General features: G+C 41.1%; 1 protein-coding gene across 1 annotated transcript in view; it reads right to left on the reverse strand.

The window, feature by feature from the left end:
- Nucleotides 1-20842, reverse strand: part of unc5b (unc-5 netrin receptor B) — a 50858-nt gene extending 30016 nt beyond the window's left edge. Inside the window, exon 1 of the mRNA XM_072391221.1 lies at nt 20062-20842. Coding sequence (XP_072247322.1) covers nt 20062-20149 — 88 coding nt within the window. The 5' untranslated portion in view covers nt 20150-20842. The remainder of the gene's footprint in view (nt 1-20061) is intronic.
- Nucleotides 20843-22007: the final 1165 nt, after the last annotated feature.

The raw sequence follows: 22007 nt of genomic DNA on the forward strand, positions 1-22007 counted from the left end.
CTCCTCTTCAGAACTTCTGAAGAACACACCATCAATGAGTCCTCAAAAGAAAATTTCAATTTACTCATCAGACCACAGAACAGTTTTCCGAGTCACTTCAGTCCAACTTTTGTTCTTTGTACAAGTGGATGTTCGCTGATGGTTTTCAGCACAAACAATGATTTCAGCAGCAGAATTGTGTCTGCTCTTAAATTCAGTGTCACCAAAGGGCCCGAAGAAAATGTGAATTTAACATTAGTTTTCGACCTCGTCTTCGGCAGGCAGAGATTTTTCTGTATTCTTTTAACCTTTTGATGACCTCGTGAGCTCCAGATGATGACATCCCCAAATTCTTTTGTCATGCAGTCTTTCACAAAATGATGAATCCTTTCCCATCTTTACTTTTGAAAGACTCAGCCTCTCTTGACCAGCTCTTTTTATACATTGACCTGAACCCAATTAATCTAAATAACTGTGAGATATTTAATCAACTGCAGCTAAAATAACATTCACTACTAACGTTCGTCAAATACACTGCAATTTGAATCTGATGATGGCCTAAATGAAAATGACATGCCTAAGTTTTGAAAATTACAATCAATTTGGAGGAGGACTGAATATGTTTATTGAATTTTATTAAAGAAATATCAAATGTTTTTTTAGATGTTTCACTCAAAGCCACAGATGTCGTGACAGGGTGTAACTACTGAATTAATCTAATATGCATCAAGTTCTGTAGGAATATGTACAGTGGTTGTCAAAAATGTTAGAAAACAAAAAGAAATCACTGATGGCAATAAAGTAAAGGGATATATCTTTTATTTCACAACTAATCGACTGACAAATTAACAATACCATCCCCAAGAAATAATTGGCACCACAGTTGTTTAAAGGTTAGAATAATGGGCTTCAGCACTTGGGATAGTGAGATAAATAATTGAGCAACTTCTCGGTGTGGACGTGTTTAAACATAAGGACGGCACTGAAAAACTGTCCCTTTTTTAAGCTAAACTGATCTAAGAATTTTAAGATAACAAAAGTGTTGCAAAAAGGTTTAACAAGAAATGAAAAGGACTGACATGATCAACAGTATGATATGAGCTGTTTCTGGTCCTTATCCCCTTCCCTTGGGTCTCTGCCAGAGGAGAGCAGGGGCACATGGCCATAGACAGCAGGGCATTAACTCTGTCCCAGATCCTATTGGCCATGGCCTGCTGAACCAAAAGGCCGCCCAGAGTCACGATTCATCCACAATAACTGACTCCCAGCAGCACTGTTTTGTTTAATGTGCCTTTTTCTAACCTGTGCACTTGCGTGTTTTCACTGTGGTCTTTGGAGTGTGCGTGTGGCCTTGCCTTTTCACTCAGTGTTCTCTTTCCCATCTCTCCCACTCAGTCTTCCATCCCCTTCACCCAGCTGAAGCCAAAACAGCAGCGCTGGTTAAGAGGTTTGTGTATCCCATTAGGATGATGAAGAGGCCTTTCATCAGTACACTCCCTCCGGCCAGGCGCTGACAGGAGCTTTACCTCGACAAGCCTCTCAAATACACGGCTCGACATGAGACAGCACCCAGCAAAGAGATCCGCGGGCGGAACACATACTCACTGACAAACAATCACTGTTGCTCACACATACAAACACACATATAGACTCTGGGCACAGAAATAAGGATAAAACTGGAACATTTTGTTGCCAACTTTTCACTTTCAATTTTATACCCATTTCTAACCACGAGAGCTCGTGTATAAGGAGGGGAGACAAGAGGAGGCTGAAAAGGAACAGTCTTGACTAATTCGGACTCTTTTGTACTCTGATCTATTTTTAATCACGGCCACAAGAGGAGTAATAGTGGAGTGTTCATGCAGGGCTTAGTCCAGAAGGGATAAGTAATTTTTTAGGAGAGGAAGAGCAGGAGCAAGAAGATGGAACATAAGAACAAAAAAAAGACAGGGAGAGAAGCATTGACTGAGATTGATAGAGAGAGATGATAAGACAAATGAGCCACAGGAGCCAAGATGACCTGGATTCTTCAGACCAGTATTGATTACTCAGGGATGAAAAGCCAAATAATGAACCCTGCTTATGGGCTAGATGAAGAAGCTCACAGGCAGAAATGGGGATCAGACATACACACCCAGAACCTGAGCTTTGTAGCTGCTTTGCCTTAAATTTATGTGGGAGCAAAACAAGTCAGTTGCTTAGAATAGCAGCAATGGATTTAAAAAAGGTATGACAGGTCAGAAGTGGAAACGTTTACATGTAGACACAGAAACAGCTTTAACAAGTGCTGCAGCATATGGGCCACGGCATGACCTGATGAGATTTTCTCTGCTTTATGGGGCAGTCTATGGAATGTGAATATGCGTGATTTATGAGGGTTTGTAACCACCAAAACACACACAAATACACAACACAGAGGCCCATCTCCCCAGTAGTGCTCTGGATTATTCCGCTCCTCATAGATTAACTTTTCATAATCGCTTCTGAGAATTATGAGCTTTAAAGTCCAACGCCAACCAAAGATACTTCACCAATGGCACACAATAAAATGAAACACAGGTAGCAGATAAACTCCTGTCAAATTATATATTTCCATCAGCCTCACATAATATCAACTATTTCAACTGGTGAAAATGTCAATTGAAAGAAGTAACTTCTCTTTATCTGGTAAACTTTCTGGCAAACAGTGGCTTTTTTAAACATTCAAAATGTACAAAACACCATGACCACAAATGATGAATGCAAGCCCATTTCTATGTTTTGCTTCTAATGAGAGATAGCAGTGTGAGGTTTTAGTACTTTAGGTGCTGCAGCTAGAAACAATGCTGGGGACAGTAGCTAGTGTAAAAATCACACTGTCCCCCTTTGAAAAACAACATCAAAGCTCATGTGTTCAAGCTGTCATTACCAACTGTAATTTGCAGACAATAGCAGTCATGTGACTAAATAGATGAGAAAATTTGTAGTGGACTTGTCACCCTGTAAACAAAGAAAGTTGGGGTGCTTAAAATGTCACGTAATGAAATGTACCCTACCTACCTAAACTTGTCTGATTAATTTCAGATGGCTGAAATGAATCGGTCAAAGAGAAAGTAAAACTTGAAGGCAGAACTAACACAATAAAACAACAACATATATACTCATACAAAACTAATTCCTCTCAATCACAGTGCTAGGTAGTCGCCACACTTCGTCTGCCTTCCTGTCACTCAGATTTTTTTTATAAAGGCCACCAGAGCCCAGGAAAACATTAGAAATGAATGAATCAATTAATGAGTTAAGTGTGTTGGTTTATTTCTCTGCAGAAACGCCCCTCTGCCTGTACTTCTACGGCTGCTTCTTATTTTCCTTTCTATTCATACACTCATACACATGCTGTGTGTACCATACAGCAGATGTTAGGCTCCATGAACAAAACAAGGACTTACATGAAATCCTACTGTGCAGCACCTTCCCACCAGAGGTGTGCAAGAGTGTGGACGTGTCTATTTGCACTGTACAATGTAACTTGAATGATTTGCTAAGAAGCCTTGTGCTGATCCTTCAACCTTCTGATAGAATTTCAGGCTGGAAACACTGAAACAAGTTTGGACTGAGGTGAAAACAGACCTATTAATTTTCAGTGCGTAATTCTTTTTCTTAATGGGATAACAAAAAGGCAGTACCGTTTATACAGATATAGTCTTAAAATTCACTAGTTAAACTGTTTCCTGTTAAGCAAAATGGTCAACTTGAAAGAGTAATCTAAACAACAGATTGTGGAGAATATTATCTGCAGGTTTATGACTAAATGCAGTCAGTTGATCCACTGTTTATACAAGTGCTAATCATGTGTAACTGGTTGTATCTAATGTAGTTTAACTTGTGCAGAACTGTAGTGTCAAATCAAAATGTTTTTATTTCTCCCCTGGGGTTCAGTTCAACCCGCAGAGCAACAACAGCCCAGCTCTTGAATATCCACACAACCACACTGGAGATCATAAGAACAGAAAAGCTTGACCCTCACATGGCAAGAGTCAGTTGGGTAGTTTGTGAAGCAGAAGGGCAGTCTCCAAATATAAAAGTGTTTAAATTTTTCCCACACTTTACTATCTATTCAGCCCAGTTGACTTCACTAGTTCCATTCTCACAACAATACAGAACAAACTTTCAGTGTGGGTGGCTGTATGAGGTGTGTACAGATGAAGTGCTGAAGAACATCTAGTGAGTATATAGTGTCTGTCCAACCAGATTACAGCAAGTATGTGGGATATATGCAGTTATGTTAGCGGTTTGAACTGCACCATATTCGACAACATAAAACGGGCTGTTTGCATAGTTGCCAAAGCTAAAACCAAATGACTGATGTAAATGAAATGAGACTGTGTGTATGCAGCTCCTCTGTAAATACGCCTGAAAAAAATCCATGCCAGACAGTGTGGGTTTATCAGCTGTACAGCATACCGAAGCCAGTTGATGAAATCCAATATTCATGTAGGAGTTTTGTTTTTTTCTCTGATCATAGCTCACATTGGTGCAAATTTGTAGGTTAGAAGTTCCAGCCTTCCATAATCTCCACATCCCACGCTTCACTGCTCAATATTACATGACCATCATAGTTTTGCATCACTAAGACAACACGACACACCGATAAAATACGCACAGCAGCCAGGGCTAACAGTGAAAGGTCTCCCAGCATGTGTAGTTCCATGCCCTGTAACCTATGACTTTTCAATGCCTTATAACATCTGAGATCCTGCTCCAATGCAGACAGAGGGAACTATGATGCATACGGAGTAGCATGCAAAAGTTTGAACATCAGTGGTCCAAAATTCTGTGAATCTGGATTGTTTAGAGAGTATAAGAAAAGATTATGCTCTAAACAAATAAATTTAATGATGGCATATTTATTTACATTTGAATCAAGAATACTATTTTATATCCATCTTTTAAAGTTTCAAAATAATAAAAAATGAGGAAACGTGTCTTCAGTAAATGTTTTGGCTTCCTGAAAAGTCAGTAATTAATTTCTAATTAAGTAGTCAGCAATTAATTTGACCATTCCTCTAGCAAAAAACTTCTGAGAGACCCTTGGTCTGCACTGCATGCAATGATCTTTTGAGGTCCATACATAGATTTTTGAGTTAGCGGACCGTGGCAAAACCTTCAGCTGGTGCCTCTTAAAGTGGCCCAGTGTGGATTTTGAGGTGTGTTTGGGATCATTATATTGTTATAGAAGACATCCTGTTTACTTCTTTAGCTTTTATTTTAACAGACTGGGTGATGCTTGCCATTCTTCTCTATTCCTTTTGTCCCTTGCTTTCTTTTTTTCTGTACTGCTCATTGCACCTAAAAATTTCTCTGACTTTATTAGTTCACAGGAGTTGTTTCAAAATGCATTATACATGTGTGAATGTTCATTTGGACCTCACCACAAGTTAACAAAGAACATTTTTACACTTCTTACAACCATTTTTTTAAGATGCAGGAAAGGTTATGAACCGTTTATTCATGATGCATGAAGGTCCTGTTTGTGCAGGTGTGGCTATGCAGCTGAATGTACACCACTGCATCAGGCTCTGCTGAATCATCACAAAGCCTCTTTTGCAGTAAAGAATATTGTTTTTGAACAGTCCTGAGAGAAGTTCTCTCAGACAGTTTCCTTGATCTTCAAGACCTCAACTTGGCTTACACTATTCCCGTTAAAAGCCATTAGCTTAAAAGGCCATTAAGATTTTGTTTAGATGTATCCTGCCGCTAATCAGCTGTGACTGACAATATTGCCAGTCTGATCAGAGAAAAAAAAATACAAAACCTAAAAATCAAGAACAACATGCCTTTTTTTCTAAACCCAGGCTATAGAGAGGAAGAACTATTAGTTAGGACACGTTGTGCAGCCAACATGATGCATAGCAAGGACGTTCTTTGGTTGAGAAAATGTAGTGACAAAGTGATAAAAGATAACAAAGTAACACTGTAGAAACGAGAAAGTATGCTTGAACTGCTGTGAAGGTTTTGGGGTTTGAGTTGTTTTAGATGGAAAAAATTTGTTCCTCTGATGCTTCTATTTTGAGAAGCATCTGTCTATCTCCTATTAGTGCTGCAAAATAACCACTGCCTACTGCAGGTAAATCATACTATCATTAAGGACTTCACTTAACCCACTTCAAGAGGAGAAAATCTCTTCTGAAAAAATACTTTGCTATAATGGTTACTTTTATTATCTTTATTTTTAGTTTGCTAGGCAACTGCTTAGGAGCAAATGGCTGACCATTGTTGGAATACGTTTTGAGAGGTCTTAGAGTAATTCACATTTCTTGGCTTTTTGCAAACATGAATATGAGCAATCTCTAACGAGATAATTAAGGTTGGAGACCTCAATCAAATTTACCTCAATACTTAATTGCCCAAACCGTTGCATGGTGCCCGTTTACAACTCCCCTTGAAATCTTGAACATAAAGTTTCACCCCTCACTAAAATGTTTTGGGAAACAGATAATCTTATTTTGAACCAGATGTTTTAGAACAGGGTTCCTTAAACTTTGGCAAGCAACTGTAAGTACAAAAACAATAGACTGAAGTCTCAATTTCATTTCTCTGCGCAGAGGTTTGCAGCTGTTTTTTCCCAATGAAACATAGCATTTACAGCGAAACTACTTTAAAAGTACAAGCACATTAATATACATTACACAGTCTCCAATCATTTTAATGGCTGTAGAGACACTGAAAGCAATCAGTGAAGCAAAATGAGAAGGAAAGAGCAACACACGGAAGTAAAGTGGATGTGATGAAGTGAAGCTACCTGTGTATTTGATGAGTGTGAAGATGAGAAAGAGAGAAAGTTAGCTGAGCAGAAGAGGCAATTTTGGATCGCGAGAGATTCATCATGCCGTCTTGTCTTAGACTCATCATGTTCTAAGGTGTTTCATATAACAAGGTGTGGAGATCAATAGCATCCATTTACAGAGGTGCAGCTCATCTAATCATCTGACGCTCTGCTTCCCACAAAGGAAGCTGCGACATACGCCCGGGCGTCTGGGGAGAACAGAGTAATGAAATGTACACTGAAGCCCGGTCTATCTCTAAGTCCCAAACAGCTAGAGCAAACATAGCCCCTATGCCTCCACTTTCTCACCTCCTTTATCGCCTTCACCTTCACATATGAGCAATAAATGCGTCACCTCCACCCTTCCTTCCTCTCTTCTTTGCATGTACGTGTACCGGCTTTCAGACATTTGAAGAAAGCTGCTACATATCGTTTGGTCCATTTGGAACATGAGGGTGTGAGGCTCAGAGACTAAAATATCAACAGCACTCTGTTTTTTCTCTCCAAGTCATTGACTGAGTGCCTCAGGGCAACGTTACAGTAAGCACTCCGTGTCCCCTTCTCCCAATGCGATTCTATAATTCATCTTAATTAAAAAAACAACAAAGCTAGAGGGCGTAGTGGGTGGGATGTAAAGTGCAGGAAAGGTCATGTACCTGTGGCACTGAAAGCGATCTTGTACATTTAGTGTTTCCGAAAGGTGAATTTCAGTGTTAAAAAATGTAGTTAGTTTTTATGGAAGTCAGTTTACAGGTTTTTCTTACTTTGACAAGGCTGAAAACAAAACAGTTACATGGAAGGGAAAGCATCATATTCAAAAGGTGACAAAGGTGACTTTAACTAATAAAAGATAAAATGTTACTATCATATTTGAAAAACAATGAAAATTAGATCCTCCACATGGGGTATACTTTAATCTTCTCCACTGACTGATTTTATTTATATTATGTAATTTATTCAAGAATATCCAGTTAAGGTTACTAAGCAAGTTAAATAAAAATCAAATAGTTGAAACACTGTCTTGAAATTGCAGACTAAACATGACATCTGAATATCAAATAGATCAGTATCTCTTTGGCAGGTCAAATACAACTGAAGCCCCAGATTTCACTGCTTTAGGTTACTGAATTGGAATTCTATTTCCTTTTCACCCTCTCTATTTGTTAAAGCCAGAAGCAAACTCCTAGTAAAGACAGTGCCACTGTGCAAAGCATGTGCTCCTGCACTTCTATTATATGGTACATGTTTCTTATAAAATGCACCACTATATTAGTTTAGTGCTTGTTGTTATATATTTTTTTATCCATTTTCCAGTGCCTGCACTATCTAGGACAATGGTCAGCAGTTTTAATCAATTTTCCAAATACAGGAGCACTACGGAATTCAAGCAATCCCTGCAGGACAGTAGGGAATAGACATAGCAATAATAATAACACAAAATCTAATCTGAATTATGCTCTAAAGAGATTACGTCAAAATAATCCACAGAATAAACACAAGAGGGGAGGAGGGGAGGCCGCATGTGATCAAAATGCTGGAATGGGAGCTGAATCTCCTGTGTGCGGATGCCTTTATTCCTGATGGTGGGGATTTGTGTTAGGTTGTGTTTGATTCAAATGCTGATGGTGATTTATTTTGGGAAGCAAGAGTACGTCTGAGGCTTGGAGTTGCTATTATTAAAGTATGATAAAATGCTGCTCAAACAAAGCCTGATTCCCTCAGTGTTATGGAATTCTGTTCAGTTTTAGTGAAGAATTGAAACTAAGGATGTACACAGGATCCAGCTTTTTTCCCCAAACACATCACCCTGGTAAGTGGAAAAACAAAGACAGAAAAATGGACAGGAATGAAGAGAAAATGGTAGAATTACAATTCAGAGTGAGATATAAGCAGTATAATATAAGTGCCTCACACCTTTTATGCCCTATGACAGTTCAATCTAATGAAAAATAAAAGGAAATATTTTGGGAAATGTGGCATGTGGGTCAGACCAAGAAATTCCATTACTAGTTGTGTATCCAAGCATAAAACTACTATCTTTCATTATTACTCTTCTGTTAGTGTTAGGTTTGAACAAACATGATATAAAGTGTTCATTTGTATCATTCATAGGGGCTGTATTTCTTAAAACTTTAACCATGCAAAGTTTGACCACCTGCTTGAACTTCATTTTCCAGGAAATAATGTTTCTTTTTCTTTGCCGCTCATAGAAGTCTTGATGCATTGTGGTGTATTGGGGATGGTCGCCTTCAAACAGCCTGTGTGTAGATGATGCAGGAAGAACTCTGCTGACACAGAGTCGGTCGAACACAGAAACCTTTTATTGTCAACCAGGTCCGTATCAGAATGATGCATCAAGTCTGGAGAGATGTGTCAAGCCCGGATTCCCCAAAATCTCTGATTTACTGAGGGTGCGGTCTTCGTCAAGTAGAATCTGCCTGTTCTTAGTGACCTTGAAAATGTTGCATGTTCTCATCACCCAGCACAAAGCCCTGATATGGTGTGTGTGTCATTTTGAGCCTATCCTTGGACAAACATACTGGGGAGTATGTTATTCTCAAAATGTCCAGATTTATACCCATAACTCCCTTACATAGATGGCAATTAACAGATTTCTTATCATTTTCCCAAGGCAACTTTGCACAGGTGGTAAACATCAGACACTACAGCATAACCAAGTTTGAAGGTAAATGATGTGATTTTTGTTGATTTGCTCGGTCGGCAGCAGGTCTCTGCAGTGGTTCACCCCTGTGCTGACTCTGTGTGGCGAGTGTTCAGGGATCAGAGTGGAAAGGATCAAACACACCTCGAGGTCACTTGCTGCCTTTCTGCTGAGCGGGCTATTGTCCAGCAACTGCATGGCTGCACCACTCCAGGCCTATTCAGCAGCCCCAGTTAAGTGCAATAGAAGACCTCAGTCTATTGTCTGATGCCAGATCTGTTTGAGCTGCTGAGGAACGCTCACTTCATTTCCCAGAGGGTTTAGAGAAACAGTTAAGTCTCTATGAATGAGGGTGGATTTACACAAGTAAAAAGACATGTTGAACACATTCAGGACAACTATGTCTCCAGCGGGGTGCTGCTTGACCTTAGTGCACTTTCCACAATGTAACACTGCACCAATACATGATTGCATGGGAACACAACGCTCAAACATGCATGTGAACATGAACAGAGAAGAGGTGCTAAAGGTTGCGAGGAAAAAAGAGAAATCTTTGATTTAAAATCAAGAAGCAATAAAGACATTATACTGCTGTTACCAGTGGCATTGCACGAAAGTAAGCAGTTCCCAAAGTAGTGGCTAAGTGTCTAATCACACGCACAAAATGGCCATATCACACTCTGTAAAAACGCCATCTGGAGGCATCAGCACTTCTATGAGCAGAATTAAGTCAGAGTGCAGTGACTTTCTCATTTGCCGTGCCTCCAAAGAGCCCCATTATTAACTTCCCAGAATGCAAATGTGCTTTGGGCCAGTTAGCGGTTGAGCCACAACCAGTGTATGCCCATAAAAATCCACCCTTTAACAATCATTCAACAACATGACTCATAGGTAAGACTAGAACACTGGCCTGTAAATGTGTCATCATTATGACTCTGTACTTAAAACGAATGGAGGAGCTGTATATTTCATTCCCACGGTGCTGGAGCACTGCCATTCCTGTTAGTGTCAGGGCTTCTAATGAAATAAATGGACTTGTGATAGTACTTATCAGACTTTTATAAGTGGCAGGTAAAGACAACAGCCCTGTGGTGGATCAAAGGCGGCTAAACGTCTCTTTTTAGATCTTCCCCTATCAAGAGGTATTTAAAGGGAGAGGGGGTGGCTTTTTTTGTTTGTGGAGACAGACGCCCTCATCCAGGATGTCTCTGTGTAATTACACGCCACAGAAGACCTTCATTCCTCTCCTCTTCACAGAGTGAGATGAAAGACAAGAGAGACAGAGGCATGTAATCGCTCCTCTGGCTAAAAGAGGGGGAGAGGAGGTGAGGGACACAGAGAATGGAGGGACAAAAGGATGGTGAGTGCTGGTGGGGTTTTAATAAACCTCCTCTTGTCTCTTGTTTACAGAGTCTCCCCAACCTCTCTCTCTATTACACACACACACACACACAGCCATTTTCTTTTTGACTGAGGCTTTCATTATTCTCAGAGTTGCCTCGGGACAGATGTGTAAACTGTTGTGCTAATGTCAGGCCCACTACTGAGAGCTTAAGACGGCAGGAGATTTACACACTCCACACCACTGTATAACTGTAGCTCACATACTCACGCTCACAAGAGCATAAAGAATGACGGCACTGAGCGACAACAGTCCACACACACGAACAACACCATGTGCATGCAGGTAATGCAGACTCACAAATGCACACACTCTGACACTGACAGCAGCGTGGGTGGACACCGAAATGCACTCATAAATGTTCTATTTCCTTCCCTTCCAATATTCATGGTCCTCTAACCTAAATTTAAAAATGAATAAATATATAAAAATAAATGAACAAAAAGACCATCATATCATCAAACAGGGCATTAGAGCAGCAGTGAGGTTACAATCTGTTGCTGTTTGGTTGTAAAATTATGATATTTTTCCATCACAGGAATTATTTACTCTTGGGAACACATGGTACCAAACAACAGAAATACATGTTAATCAGCTATTTGTGCTTCTGTGGTTAGGTCAGTGGCATGCTGAGAAAAAGAACATACACACCCAGAGAAAAAGTGTGTTTTTTTAATACTTTGGCTGCTTTTGTTGTATGACGAGTGCAGAAAAATCCTCATCATACAACCCTAATCAACACAAATGTTAATGATTTAAAGAAAAAGAACAAACTAGAAAATGAGCTGAGTTGTTTCTTGCCAAGTGTTACTGTGGATAAGAAATTTGTTCCCACCACTTCAACCTATCAGGCAAAAATCAGGGAAAACAGCTCACCTTCCTCAGTCTAAATATAACAAAGTTCCCTTACCAGCACATCTAAAGCCTGAAAAAAAAACTATCAGTCTTGAGAAACTGTTCAATTCAACATGGATAAAAAACAACCAACATCATTAACCAGCAGCAGCTCTTCAGTCAAATTCTGCATTTCATCAAGCAGCTGCCTACACGCACAGAAGGTGAGCTATTGGTCATGTGCGTAGTCAGTCATGTAGATTTGGACAGAAATTATTTCTGAAATAGTGCTAACGACCTCATCTATACAGTGATTGCTTTTATTCTAAAATGATACTTTGAAATGAAAACCAATAAGTGTGAACATAACACAAGTCATTTCAAGTGACTTGTGACAAGACAGTGATTAATGCCCCTTTTTCAGCCAACACAAGCCAAGAGCTGATTCAGTTTACACTTCTAGGGGCAACAGAGCCAACATGGAGCCACATAACTAAATGTGTGCACAAACTGTTTTTCTTTTCTTTTCATTGTTTCAACTTCCCTCTAGCTTTTTGTAAATGTTTGTCTAGTGGAAGTGCAACAGCCCATATATTGTCCCTTTTTTGCCCACCCTTCGCTGTTTTTCATTCTCCATTTGTTGATAAATGCTGCTGTAAATACGGTTCTAGAAATAACTTGGCTGAAAGGGGCCACAAGTGTGTTTCCTAAAAGCTGCAATACTTTAAATGTCTGTCAGCCCAAAAATGGGACATCGAACATCTGGCTTCACCCATTTGGAATTCTACTTTTATAAGAAACTGTAGCCAACACCTTAGAATCACCCCTTTGACCTCTGTTACCACATAGAAAACATCCACAATAAAGAGCTATATCTATCATTCTAAACATGATCATTAAATACTATGTTCTTAGTATATATATATATGTATATATATATATATTTTTTTAGACTCTGGGGCCACCTCTGTCTCTCAAGGTGTCTCATGGCTATGAGGCCTCCATGGGGCTCCGAACAACCCATCTGCCCAGGAATCTGCCAGCCCATCTGTCTGTCTGTCTGGTTCTCCACAGGTATGTCTGTCTGTCACGACATGATCCATGTCTCTTTCATTAAGCCACAGAAGAGCAGGCCAGGAGCCGGCTGCAGCGTGAAGGTTGAAGCTATAGAAATGGAGACACTGCTCGGTGTTTAACGATCCACTATAACTACACCAATTCATCTCCCACAGCAGAGCGGCGAACTACTGTGGAGGTATTCCTCATCTGAAGATGTTGCATCACGCCAAAGCAGTACTTTTGAGCAGGCACTGAGATGACTGTAAAAGCTCCAGCTTTTCATGTCAAAAATGTTTCTTTTAATAAAAAAAAAAACAGTGAATGCTTTGTTATTAATTAATTAAAATCTAAATGCAGTTTTACTGCAGTCACTGCATGGCTACTGCATGAATCAGTCAAGCAGAAACATCTTTCTGTCATCGAAACAATAAATATCTACCAGGCTTGATTACACACAGAATTACATGCAGGAGGTCCTGTTGCTGAATCAGTTTTGAAGTAAAGCTGACCAACAGCAGTCAGAACAGAGACACCCAGAGTTAATGAACCCTCAGCAGTCAGCATGGCTGCCCATCTGCTTTCATAATCCCCATAAACAGCAGGCCATACGTCACACACACACAGGCATACACGCACACACAACCAGCGTATCGTCATCAGAATATTTAATATGAATAATGGGGTATGTTTGTGAGTGTGTGTCGGGGGGGGGGGGGGGGGAGGGGAGGGGGGGGGGGGGGGGGGGCACGCGCCTTTCTTCAGCTCACCAGCTAATCTAAGCAGAGTGGCGGGGAGAGGTGAGTGTGAGGTCGGCTGTTGAGCCCATCTGGTCAGCAGCAGGTAAGAGGCTTGAAACACACACCCACTGACACGCTTAATGCGTCTGCAAGCTTACACACTTAAATCTAACCTTAATTACATACAGGTACATCTGCAATATTATAAGGATCTCTTGTCCCTCAACTTCACACATTCCTAATTCTAGAGCGGCCAATACCTGGTTGGATTTGAGAACATCACATGACAATCTGCATGGCAAATGCAGCAAAAAAAACTAAATCAGGTTTCATCCGGTGCAATCAGAATGGCGAGAGGTGGGGTGTGTTTGCAAGCAGTGCGCTGATTGAGAGCGAGAGTGCGACCCCACTGTGACCCATACATAAAAAAGGAGTAATACCTGACTGATACAGTTGGTTTCCCACCAGTGTGTGGTGCACCCATCATATATACACACTCCCACGCCAAATACACAAAGCGAGCCAAGATGTGCTTGTCAGCCCTTGATTAAGACCTGCATCCAAGCGGGAACAGAATCTTTACTATGTGCTCGGAGGCTCTCAGTCAAAGTCTCAAGAGGAGAAGTAAGAATTAAGTCGTAGAGCTGAAGACAGCTGGAGGAATTAAAGGGTGGATGAGGCCAGATCTCAATCTTTCACTCTTCTCTTTGCTATGGTTGCGATCCAAGAGTGTGTGAGCAGAAATAGGGATTATTGCAGCAACTTTAGCTGTTTGTATGGATCTGTTTATGATTTAACGATGAACCTAGATGCAAAGCAGACCTTTTCCCTAATCATTGTTTTAAAAGATTGCATTCAAGAGAAGAGAGACCATGGATAAAAAGGAGAGGAAATAAGCAGCAAAAATTAAGAGACAAGGTACTGAGGGAGAAGGGAAAAAAAAGCAAGGGAAGGTGAAAGGAAAAGCCAGGAGTGTTTGGGTGTGCACTTGCTGGCCTCTGATTAAGTGGCCAATCACTGCCCCATTACTGACAGGGACAATGAGCTGAAGAGACAAATATCATGCTTTAGCTCCACATCAGGCACTGCATTAAATCACAAGTAGCAGACCTCTGACATGCAACCAATCACGCGAAACCCATCAAGTCCTCCGTCCTCCCCTTTTTACACACCCACACTCACAAATACATTCACTAAACATAATTTTTCTTGATTTAAAATTTAAGGGGGGGGGGGTTAAGTTGTTTGAGAGTTCTGCTGTTGCCTAGCTGCGTGCCATACAGACAGAAGGATGCAGGATCATTTCTGTTCCCTTTGTCAGACATAGATATGCACACGTATGCTCAATATGCCCATCTCTCCAGGGAGGTCCATGTGTCATTCCCCTACTTTAGACACACCAGCTGCTCAGTGTGTGCTCTGCAGTGTTAAGATCCCCTTCCCACCTCTCACCAGCCCCCCGTGGCATCCACATCCACTTACATACAGCCATGACAAAGCTCCCCTTGCTCCCTTCCTTTACCCACCCTCAACAATGCAGACACCTCCCACATTCATAAGTACCTTGAGGGCAGATGGGACCCTAATAAGCGTTACACTCAGAGAAATGGGATTTTTCACAGTGCCTTTTAAAGAGTAACTTCCTAATTCTGCTAGAAAGCTTGCTGGGAGAAAATATAGTGAGAGAGATATGGATGACAGAGGTTGGCATGTGTGAGACAATAAAGCTATTTAAATGTCTGATGAGACTATCAAAAAACCAAAGCAAGGAAAAGAGAAATGGGGACACGTGGTAGCAATTTATTAACGTGGATGTAGAGGAATGCAGCTTTTTAAGTCAAATTCATTAAAGTCACTAACACTAACTGCCACAGCCCTCCTAAATGCAGCATATTTCCTCCACTAACACACTTTCAGCTGTATTTTTCTCCACTAAGCCGAGCCCACATGACACACACAGATAGAAACAGACACAAACACGAGCATTAACAGACTGGCTGTGGTTTAAGAGTGGACTCGGCTCAACTGCCTTTTGGACACAACAGGAAAAAAAAAAAAAAAAGACTCCGCTAAGAAGATGAGGGGAATCTATATGGTCTGAAACCCTCCGTTTTTAGACAAGGACACACACTGAGTTGGACCAAAGCATAGCCAATCAAACGCTGACACAGCCTCTGATCTATAGACCTCTGTTCAGCCACATCTACTATGTGTGTATATGTGTGTGCATGTGTCTATCAATGTGTAAAGGGGTTGCTCTGGATCTGGCTTGACCCCCCACAGAGAATCCTGATCCTATTGGCCATGATGTTCAGAGTGCTGCTGAGATCTTAAATGAAAATTCCTGCACTAACTCACTTTCCCCTTCCAAGTGACCCAGCGGGTCCACCAGTATAATACACACAACTACTAACTCTTCATCAGAGGATGCGGTTTTGCTTTGCATAAGTGTGTGTGTGTGTATGTGTGGGTGTGTATGTCCGTGTGTGGGGGTGGTTAAGTGCTGTCTTTTTGACATTTGATGTCACAGTGCTTGTCTTAGCATATCAATTGTTAGGAGATTCTGACATTTTTTAGCTCAAACAAGCAGGTGTAATTTCCTTTGCATGAATGGTTATGCAACAGTAACATACCTCTAAAGCACACATTCACACATTCATGTGAGTCGAGCTCCTGTTGAAGTTGTGAATGAGTGTGTGTGTGTTCTCTCGCTGTCCCCCTTTACCCCACACAAAGAGACAGAAAAAGCTTTTTGGAGTCTCCTATTCATCTAAAGCACAATGGCACCCCACAGAGGTTTTCTTCCTGTTTCCCTGTCTGCTCCACCCATCTGCCCCCATGGGGCAGGATGGAAGGGCAGGGGGTACCCTGTCCTGCCGGTGGAGCAGAAACTCAGCTCCCATCTGCTAGCGAAACTATCCCTTTTCCACCCCCAGTTCATCTATCCATTCACCCCCCTTGCTCTCACTCCAACATTAACATTCTTCTACTTCACTTGTTGGGATAAAAAAAAATTGTCTGTATTCTATCTGGCAACACAGCATTCAGAAGCCAATGACAGAATAAAATAAAAGAATGCAACTCATTTGAATTATTTGACCTTGGGTTGAGTAGCTCAATCAAAAACATTGGTACTTTCAAAGTTATCAGCAGCTGTGAACGTTTGGATTAAACTGAAACATTCCTGTATTTCATTACAGTTTTATATGGAGGCACATAGGCAGAGGAGACCGTCTGGCTTGAGATAAACAAGACATTTTAAATCAGAATAATTAAAACACCACCACAGATTCAAAAATACTTTAAGATACTATCTTTGTAGATGAAAATAATGATCTGTTCATAAAGCTATATTCATCTCTGGCCTGCCAATCTCTGCTCAAAGCTTTTTTCCCCCTGCTACTAATTCCTCTTTTCATTCTTCTTAGTCAGCTCCCTCCTCCATTTACCTGCTGTTCTGCCCTCTTACAGAGCTCTAGCTGTTTGCTGCAGATTTATGGTCCCATCTAACATGCACAGTATTGGCAAAGCATTAAACATGTCTACTCTTAATACTGTGAACTCGCTCCATCGATAAGAGCCTTAATAAAAACATCCCCCTCATGGATTTGTGTCTCTTTTCACTTTCAATCCTCCATCTCCCTTCTCGACAATATCCTTCTTTCTTAACCACTGTTTCTTCAGTTGCGTTGCTAAAAGTAGCCTCGTTCTGCTGCACACTGCATGCTTTTCCTGCTATTTTCTCCATCTTTCGCCACCTCTGTGTCTGGCCTGTGCCAGAGGTTTAATGATGCTTGAATGCCACTGCTAAAGAGTTTTCTTCCTAAGATTTTTCCATTGAGGATATTTAAAAGCCAAGCCCTGAGATCAATCTATCTCAATGTGTCTCTAACAGATTAATTTCTCTTCCAGCTCTTCCTTTAGTTTTTTTCCCCCTTTTTGCCTTTAAATGGATAGCATTACCCTACATAAACCTTTTCTAGTTTGGTTCACATGCATTATCTGCAACAGCTTCTGGCCGCAACTGGCACACTTGCTCAAACAGTTACAGTTTATAAATGCCTATTGGTATCCTAAAACCTTCACTACCTCCTGTAGCCGCCCGTGTCAGTTACGCTAAAGAGATCGCAGTGGCCGTTCCCCTCCCATTTCTTTCTCTTTTGCCATATCTGATGTCAAGAATTTGAGCATCATAAGCACATTTTAAATATTAACAAAGACCACTTTGCACATATGAATAATAGAGAAGAGAGGGCAGTGGCTGGCCAGCGATCCCATCCCCTGCTGCCTGACGGCCATAAAACTAATGCACTGCTGCGGGACAGCAGCAGTGTCCCAGCCTGGTCTGCGAACAGGACTAGCCTGTGGAACTCGACGGGCTCATGGAGAGCTGTCTGTCTACTTAACCACCACGGTGCCCAACCACCTGCCTAAAACCTCTAGGCATGCAACAGCCTGGCAGCACTTTTGTTATGACTATATGTTTCACAGATACCAGAATCTAATCTGACATCTCAATCTGTTGAGTGTCTTTGAAGCCAAATCTGCTTTGGAGTTTGCTTGAGGTTAGTCTGTTGTCACATTCCTTTCTTTCCATGCATCTAAACCCCACACTTTAAATAAGCAGAAATAAGGCAACGAATATTTTAGGAGCCTTTTACTGGCTCAGATATAATATGAAAGAATGGGACTCTTTTTATACATCACTGTTTTCACTGGAGTAAGAGGATTCACACACTTAATACAAATGAAACAGCCAATTTTCAGGGGGTGTCACTTTTCTTCAAGCTCTCTATGGGAGTGTCTAACATGCTACGCTTCCTAACTCTAAACACCAGACTGCCCCTTCACTAACTTCCTTCTGTCTTGACCACCCCAGTCCAGACACACATTGCCTGTTTGCCCCTCTATGTTCCTACTGGACACATACTCATCTTTGGGCTGGTTATCTAATCTTAACGGAGTCATTAGCATTGACACAATCACAGCAAGACAGTATATAGCAGGGCAATAACACCAGACAAGTTTTCGTGGAAGAACAGGTAATTAATGTATATGTCAACACAGAGAGAGGAGCACCAAAGCTGAAATGTGAGCTCAGCACATCTACAATACAAGCAGACACAGAGGCAGGAGGGTTTTTGGAGTAGAGGCAGAAGAGGAAAGGTTTACACACAATGGGAGACATGATAAATGTAGTCTGTCTGTCCCATCATGCCTTCCCTAAATATATCTCCTCTTTCCTCACTGCCAGACAGAAACTTTACTGGGGCACACTGTGCTGTTGTCCCCTGGTGTTTCCCTCCTCCCAGTTCTGCTCCCCTAACAGGACCTCACTGCAGTCCTCAACTGTTTTTATCAACATTTCTCATGCAAGGGTTTTAGAATGTCCCACAATTTTAATAAACATAAGCTGCTTTTCTGCTTTGCCTGTTCTGAGCATAATACACACAAGGACCTTGGGAGGCAAAGGCATGGGTTCTTATTAGTTCTCAAAGACACTGTTGCATTCTTACCAGACAGTCTGTGTATCGACAAAAGATTACAGCTGTCATTGAGTAAAAAATGTGTTCTTCATTAGAGGGTCAGTTTTATTTACTGAAGTGGTGTTTTAGCAAAGCTTAGATTCTGTACACATTCCCTGCATTGTTCTTTTTTTTTTGCCTACTGTAAACCAAGCTTAATCCACAATCCACTAAACCCTTGTTTTTCAATCTGATCAGGCAAAGAAAGGGAAATGTACACACTTGCCTGAAAAAAAACCCAACAACAACAACAAAAAAAAATGGGCGACACTGAAGGAAGAATCAGAGAGGAATCGCCAATATTGAAGTGTCACCTTGATGTCCTGTCCCATCAGCTCACTAACACTGCCTCGTGTGCCAAGCAAATACAGTACATCTCCGTGAGAGCGGGTCTCATCACACTTGGCAATCCACTGATTGAAGTCTGCACTGCCTCAATCTAAGCTGCTCTGCTTAGATTGCAACTTTCTCTAATTGAATAATGATTAAAAGGGTATAAATGGTTCATGTTGATAAGTTCAGAATTTCAGAAATCGTACATACCCAGGCGTAAAACAAGTGTGACTAAATTTAGATAAATCTCCCCCCGCGAGGTTTGGTAGTGCTCTTTCTTTTCTTTTCTCGTGGCTTTGCTATTTCTTTTTGGAGGCCAAGAAGGCATGGAGCAAAACCTTAATTACTCCCTGCGCACCAGGGGAGTTTGATTTTTCCGCTTCAAGTAGAATAGAGAACTCTGAGCTCTCCTGTAAAACTGAGGACTTTGAAAAAAAAAATGAAAATAGTCCTAGTTAGCAGGCGACATCAGACCTCCGCACTGTACTTGCTGTTGCTACATTACATATTTCATTTCCATGGATGGTTCACGCACTGGGGTCAAATGGTAACTTATGTAGCAGCTTTCGTTAAATGTTGAGAATCTAAATATTGACATCCGCAGCTGAAATTACTAAAAATGACAATTTGGGAATCTGTGAACATGTGTTGTGTTTATGTTGCACTATGTGTATTGCATTTCAATGCGAATACAATTAAAAATCATCTTTAATCTTAAAACTTACCCGTGCCAGACACGACATATCCCCCGACCAGGAGAAGAAGAACCAGAGGACCGAGATCTTGGTCACGTTGTATCGGAAGAGAGCGCATCTTTCTCGGCTACGCCGTTTCGGAACGTCTCTGGTTGTCCACACCGAGGAGCTCCACAGTCTATAAACGATGGTTTAAACGTCAAAGGGTTCAATAACTCTGGAAAGGATTTTAGAGCCGTTGTTTTGGTAAAGTTAATACTGTCCGCTGACGCAAACAGCTATGCCTTATAACACATCCATCACCAAACAGCGTGTAAATATCTGAGAAAAACTGAGGGAGCGTTAGTTCCTTTTGCAAAGTTTTTAGAGGTCCGTAGATATTACACTAGGTAAAGACACAAATTGTCCACACAGTTCCAGGTTGACCTGATTCCCTGCTCCACTCTACTTGTCTGGGAGCCGTGAGCGCAGAGGTGCAACGAGAGTCACCAAAAAGTTTGACGCATCGCTGCGCTGAATGGAGGATTAAAATGAAATCAAACGAGAGGCTTCAGTTCCCAACAAAGACAAAGTTGCTTTGCAACTATAACTACAAAAAAGAGATTGAGAAATAAAAATAATAGTGCCACGAGTGAATGCTGTCAGGCAATCGCGAAAACGAAAGACTACTCCCGAGTTTGTTCTGGGACCCTGGATGTTTTGTCTTGTCCCAGTCCGCAAGGTGTAAACATGAGCACGGGGAACAACGCCAGCCTCACAGTGCCAACCTCCGGACTACCAGTCCACGGCTGGCCAATCATATATCATCCTCCTCCTCTCAGGCTGAAGGCTGAACAAGTGAAGGTACACTAGTAGCAAGAGAGGAGGAAATAGGTGTGAGGGGAGAAACGGAAAACCCGGACCGCAGGGCGCGCAAATCCGCGCTGGAATCGCTGCAGAGTGAGGTACAATATCTATCTATCTATCTATCTATCTATCTATCTATCTATCTATCTATCTATCTATCTATCTATCTATCTATCTATCTATCTATCTATCTATCTATCTATCTATCTATCTATCTATCTATCTATCTATCTATCTATCTATCTATCTATCTATCTATCTATCTATCTATCTATCTATCTATCTAGTAATAATTTAATTATATTTTCCCTTTGTTGCTCCTACACAATTTGAATAAAATCGCTGTCTATAAGATAAATCCAGCAGCACAAGTCTCGCTTCATTAGAGCATAATATTTCCCTGTCAATCCATCCTTCCTGCGTTCATTGGTGATATTTTACTCCCAGTGGCCACAAGAGAGCACCCTCTCATAAATGAGACCATTGCAAAGAAACTAAAAGTTAACTGGATCTTCTGCACCTCACTTCATTTTGAAAGCCGTCTCTTGCAGGACACGGTGGCGCTGATAGTGTCTGTTGTGGACCTCACCAGCAAGGATGATGAGGAGGAGAGCACTGGTTTGGCATCAAAGCTGGGTGTTTTAGAGTCGATCATTTTTTATCAAAATGTGGGATGGCCTTTTTCATGTGTAATGTGGGCAAAGTTGCTGTTTCCCATTTGTTGTGGGAGCCCTGTTTCCCTGTTTTATTGTGTAGCCATGTGAGCTTATCATTCCCCCTCAGTTTAATTAAAAACACTCACTGATTTGCAGATGGGTGTCCAATAAAAGGAACTGTTGGGAATGAGAAAGCGTTGACTATACCAGTGTAATATTATAAACAGATTCAAATACTTTCTTGCTCTCTGATGATTGTGGTGAGGATGTAAGTTCTATATGGCCCTCACTGTCTCCTGTTGTCATCCAAGATTTCACAGCTATGTTTTAGTCTCTCCAGTGGTATCACCAATCACTTTTGGAGAAATGGTGTTCCATCTCACAATAGGAGCTTCAGAGACTGAGAATCTGTGTCGAGGATCATTAAAGATGTTCTTAGTGTTAGTTTTTCTTTTAATTTGTCATCTGTTTGCA

This window comes from Leuresthes tenuis, unplaced genomic scaffold, assembly GCF_036924035.1.
Source record: "Leuresthes tenuis unplaced genomic scaffold, fLeuTen1.0.hap1 SCAF_8, whole genome shotgun sequence".
Lineage (NCBI taxonomy): Eukaryota > Metazoa > Chordata > Actinopteri > Atheriniformes > Atherinopsidae > Leuresthes > Leuresthes tenuis.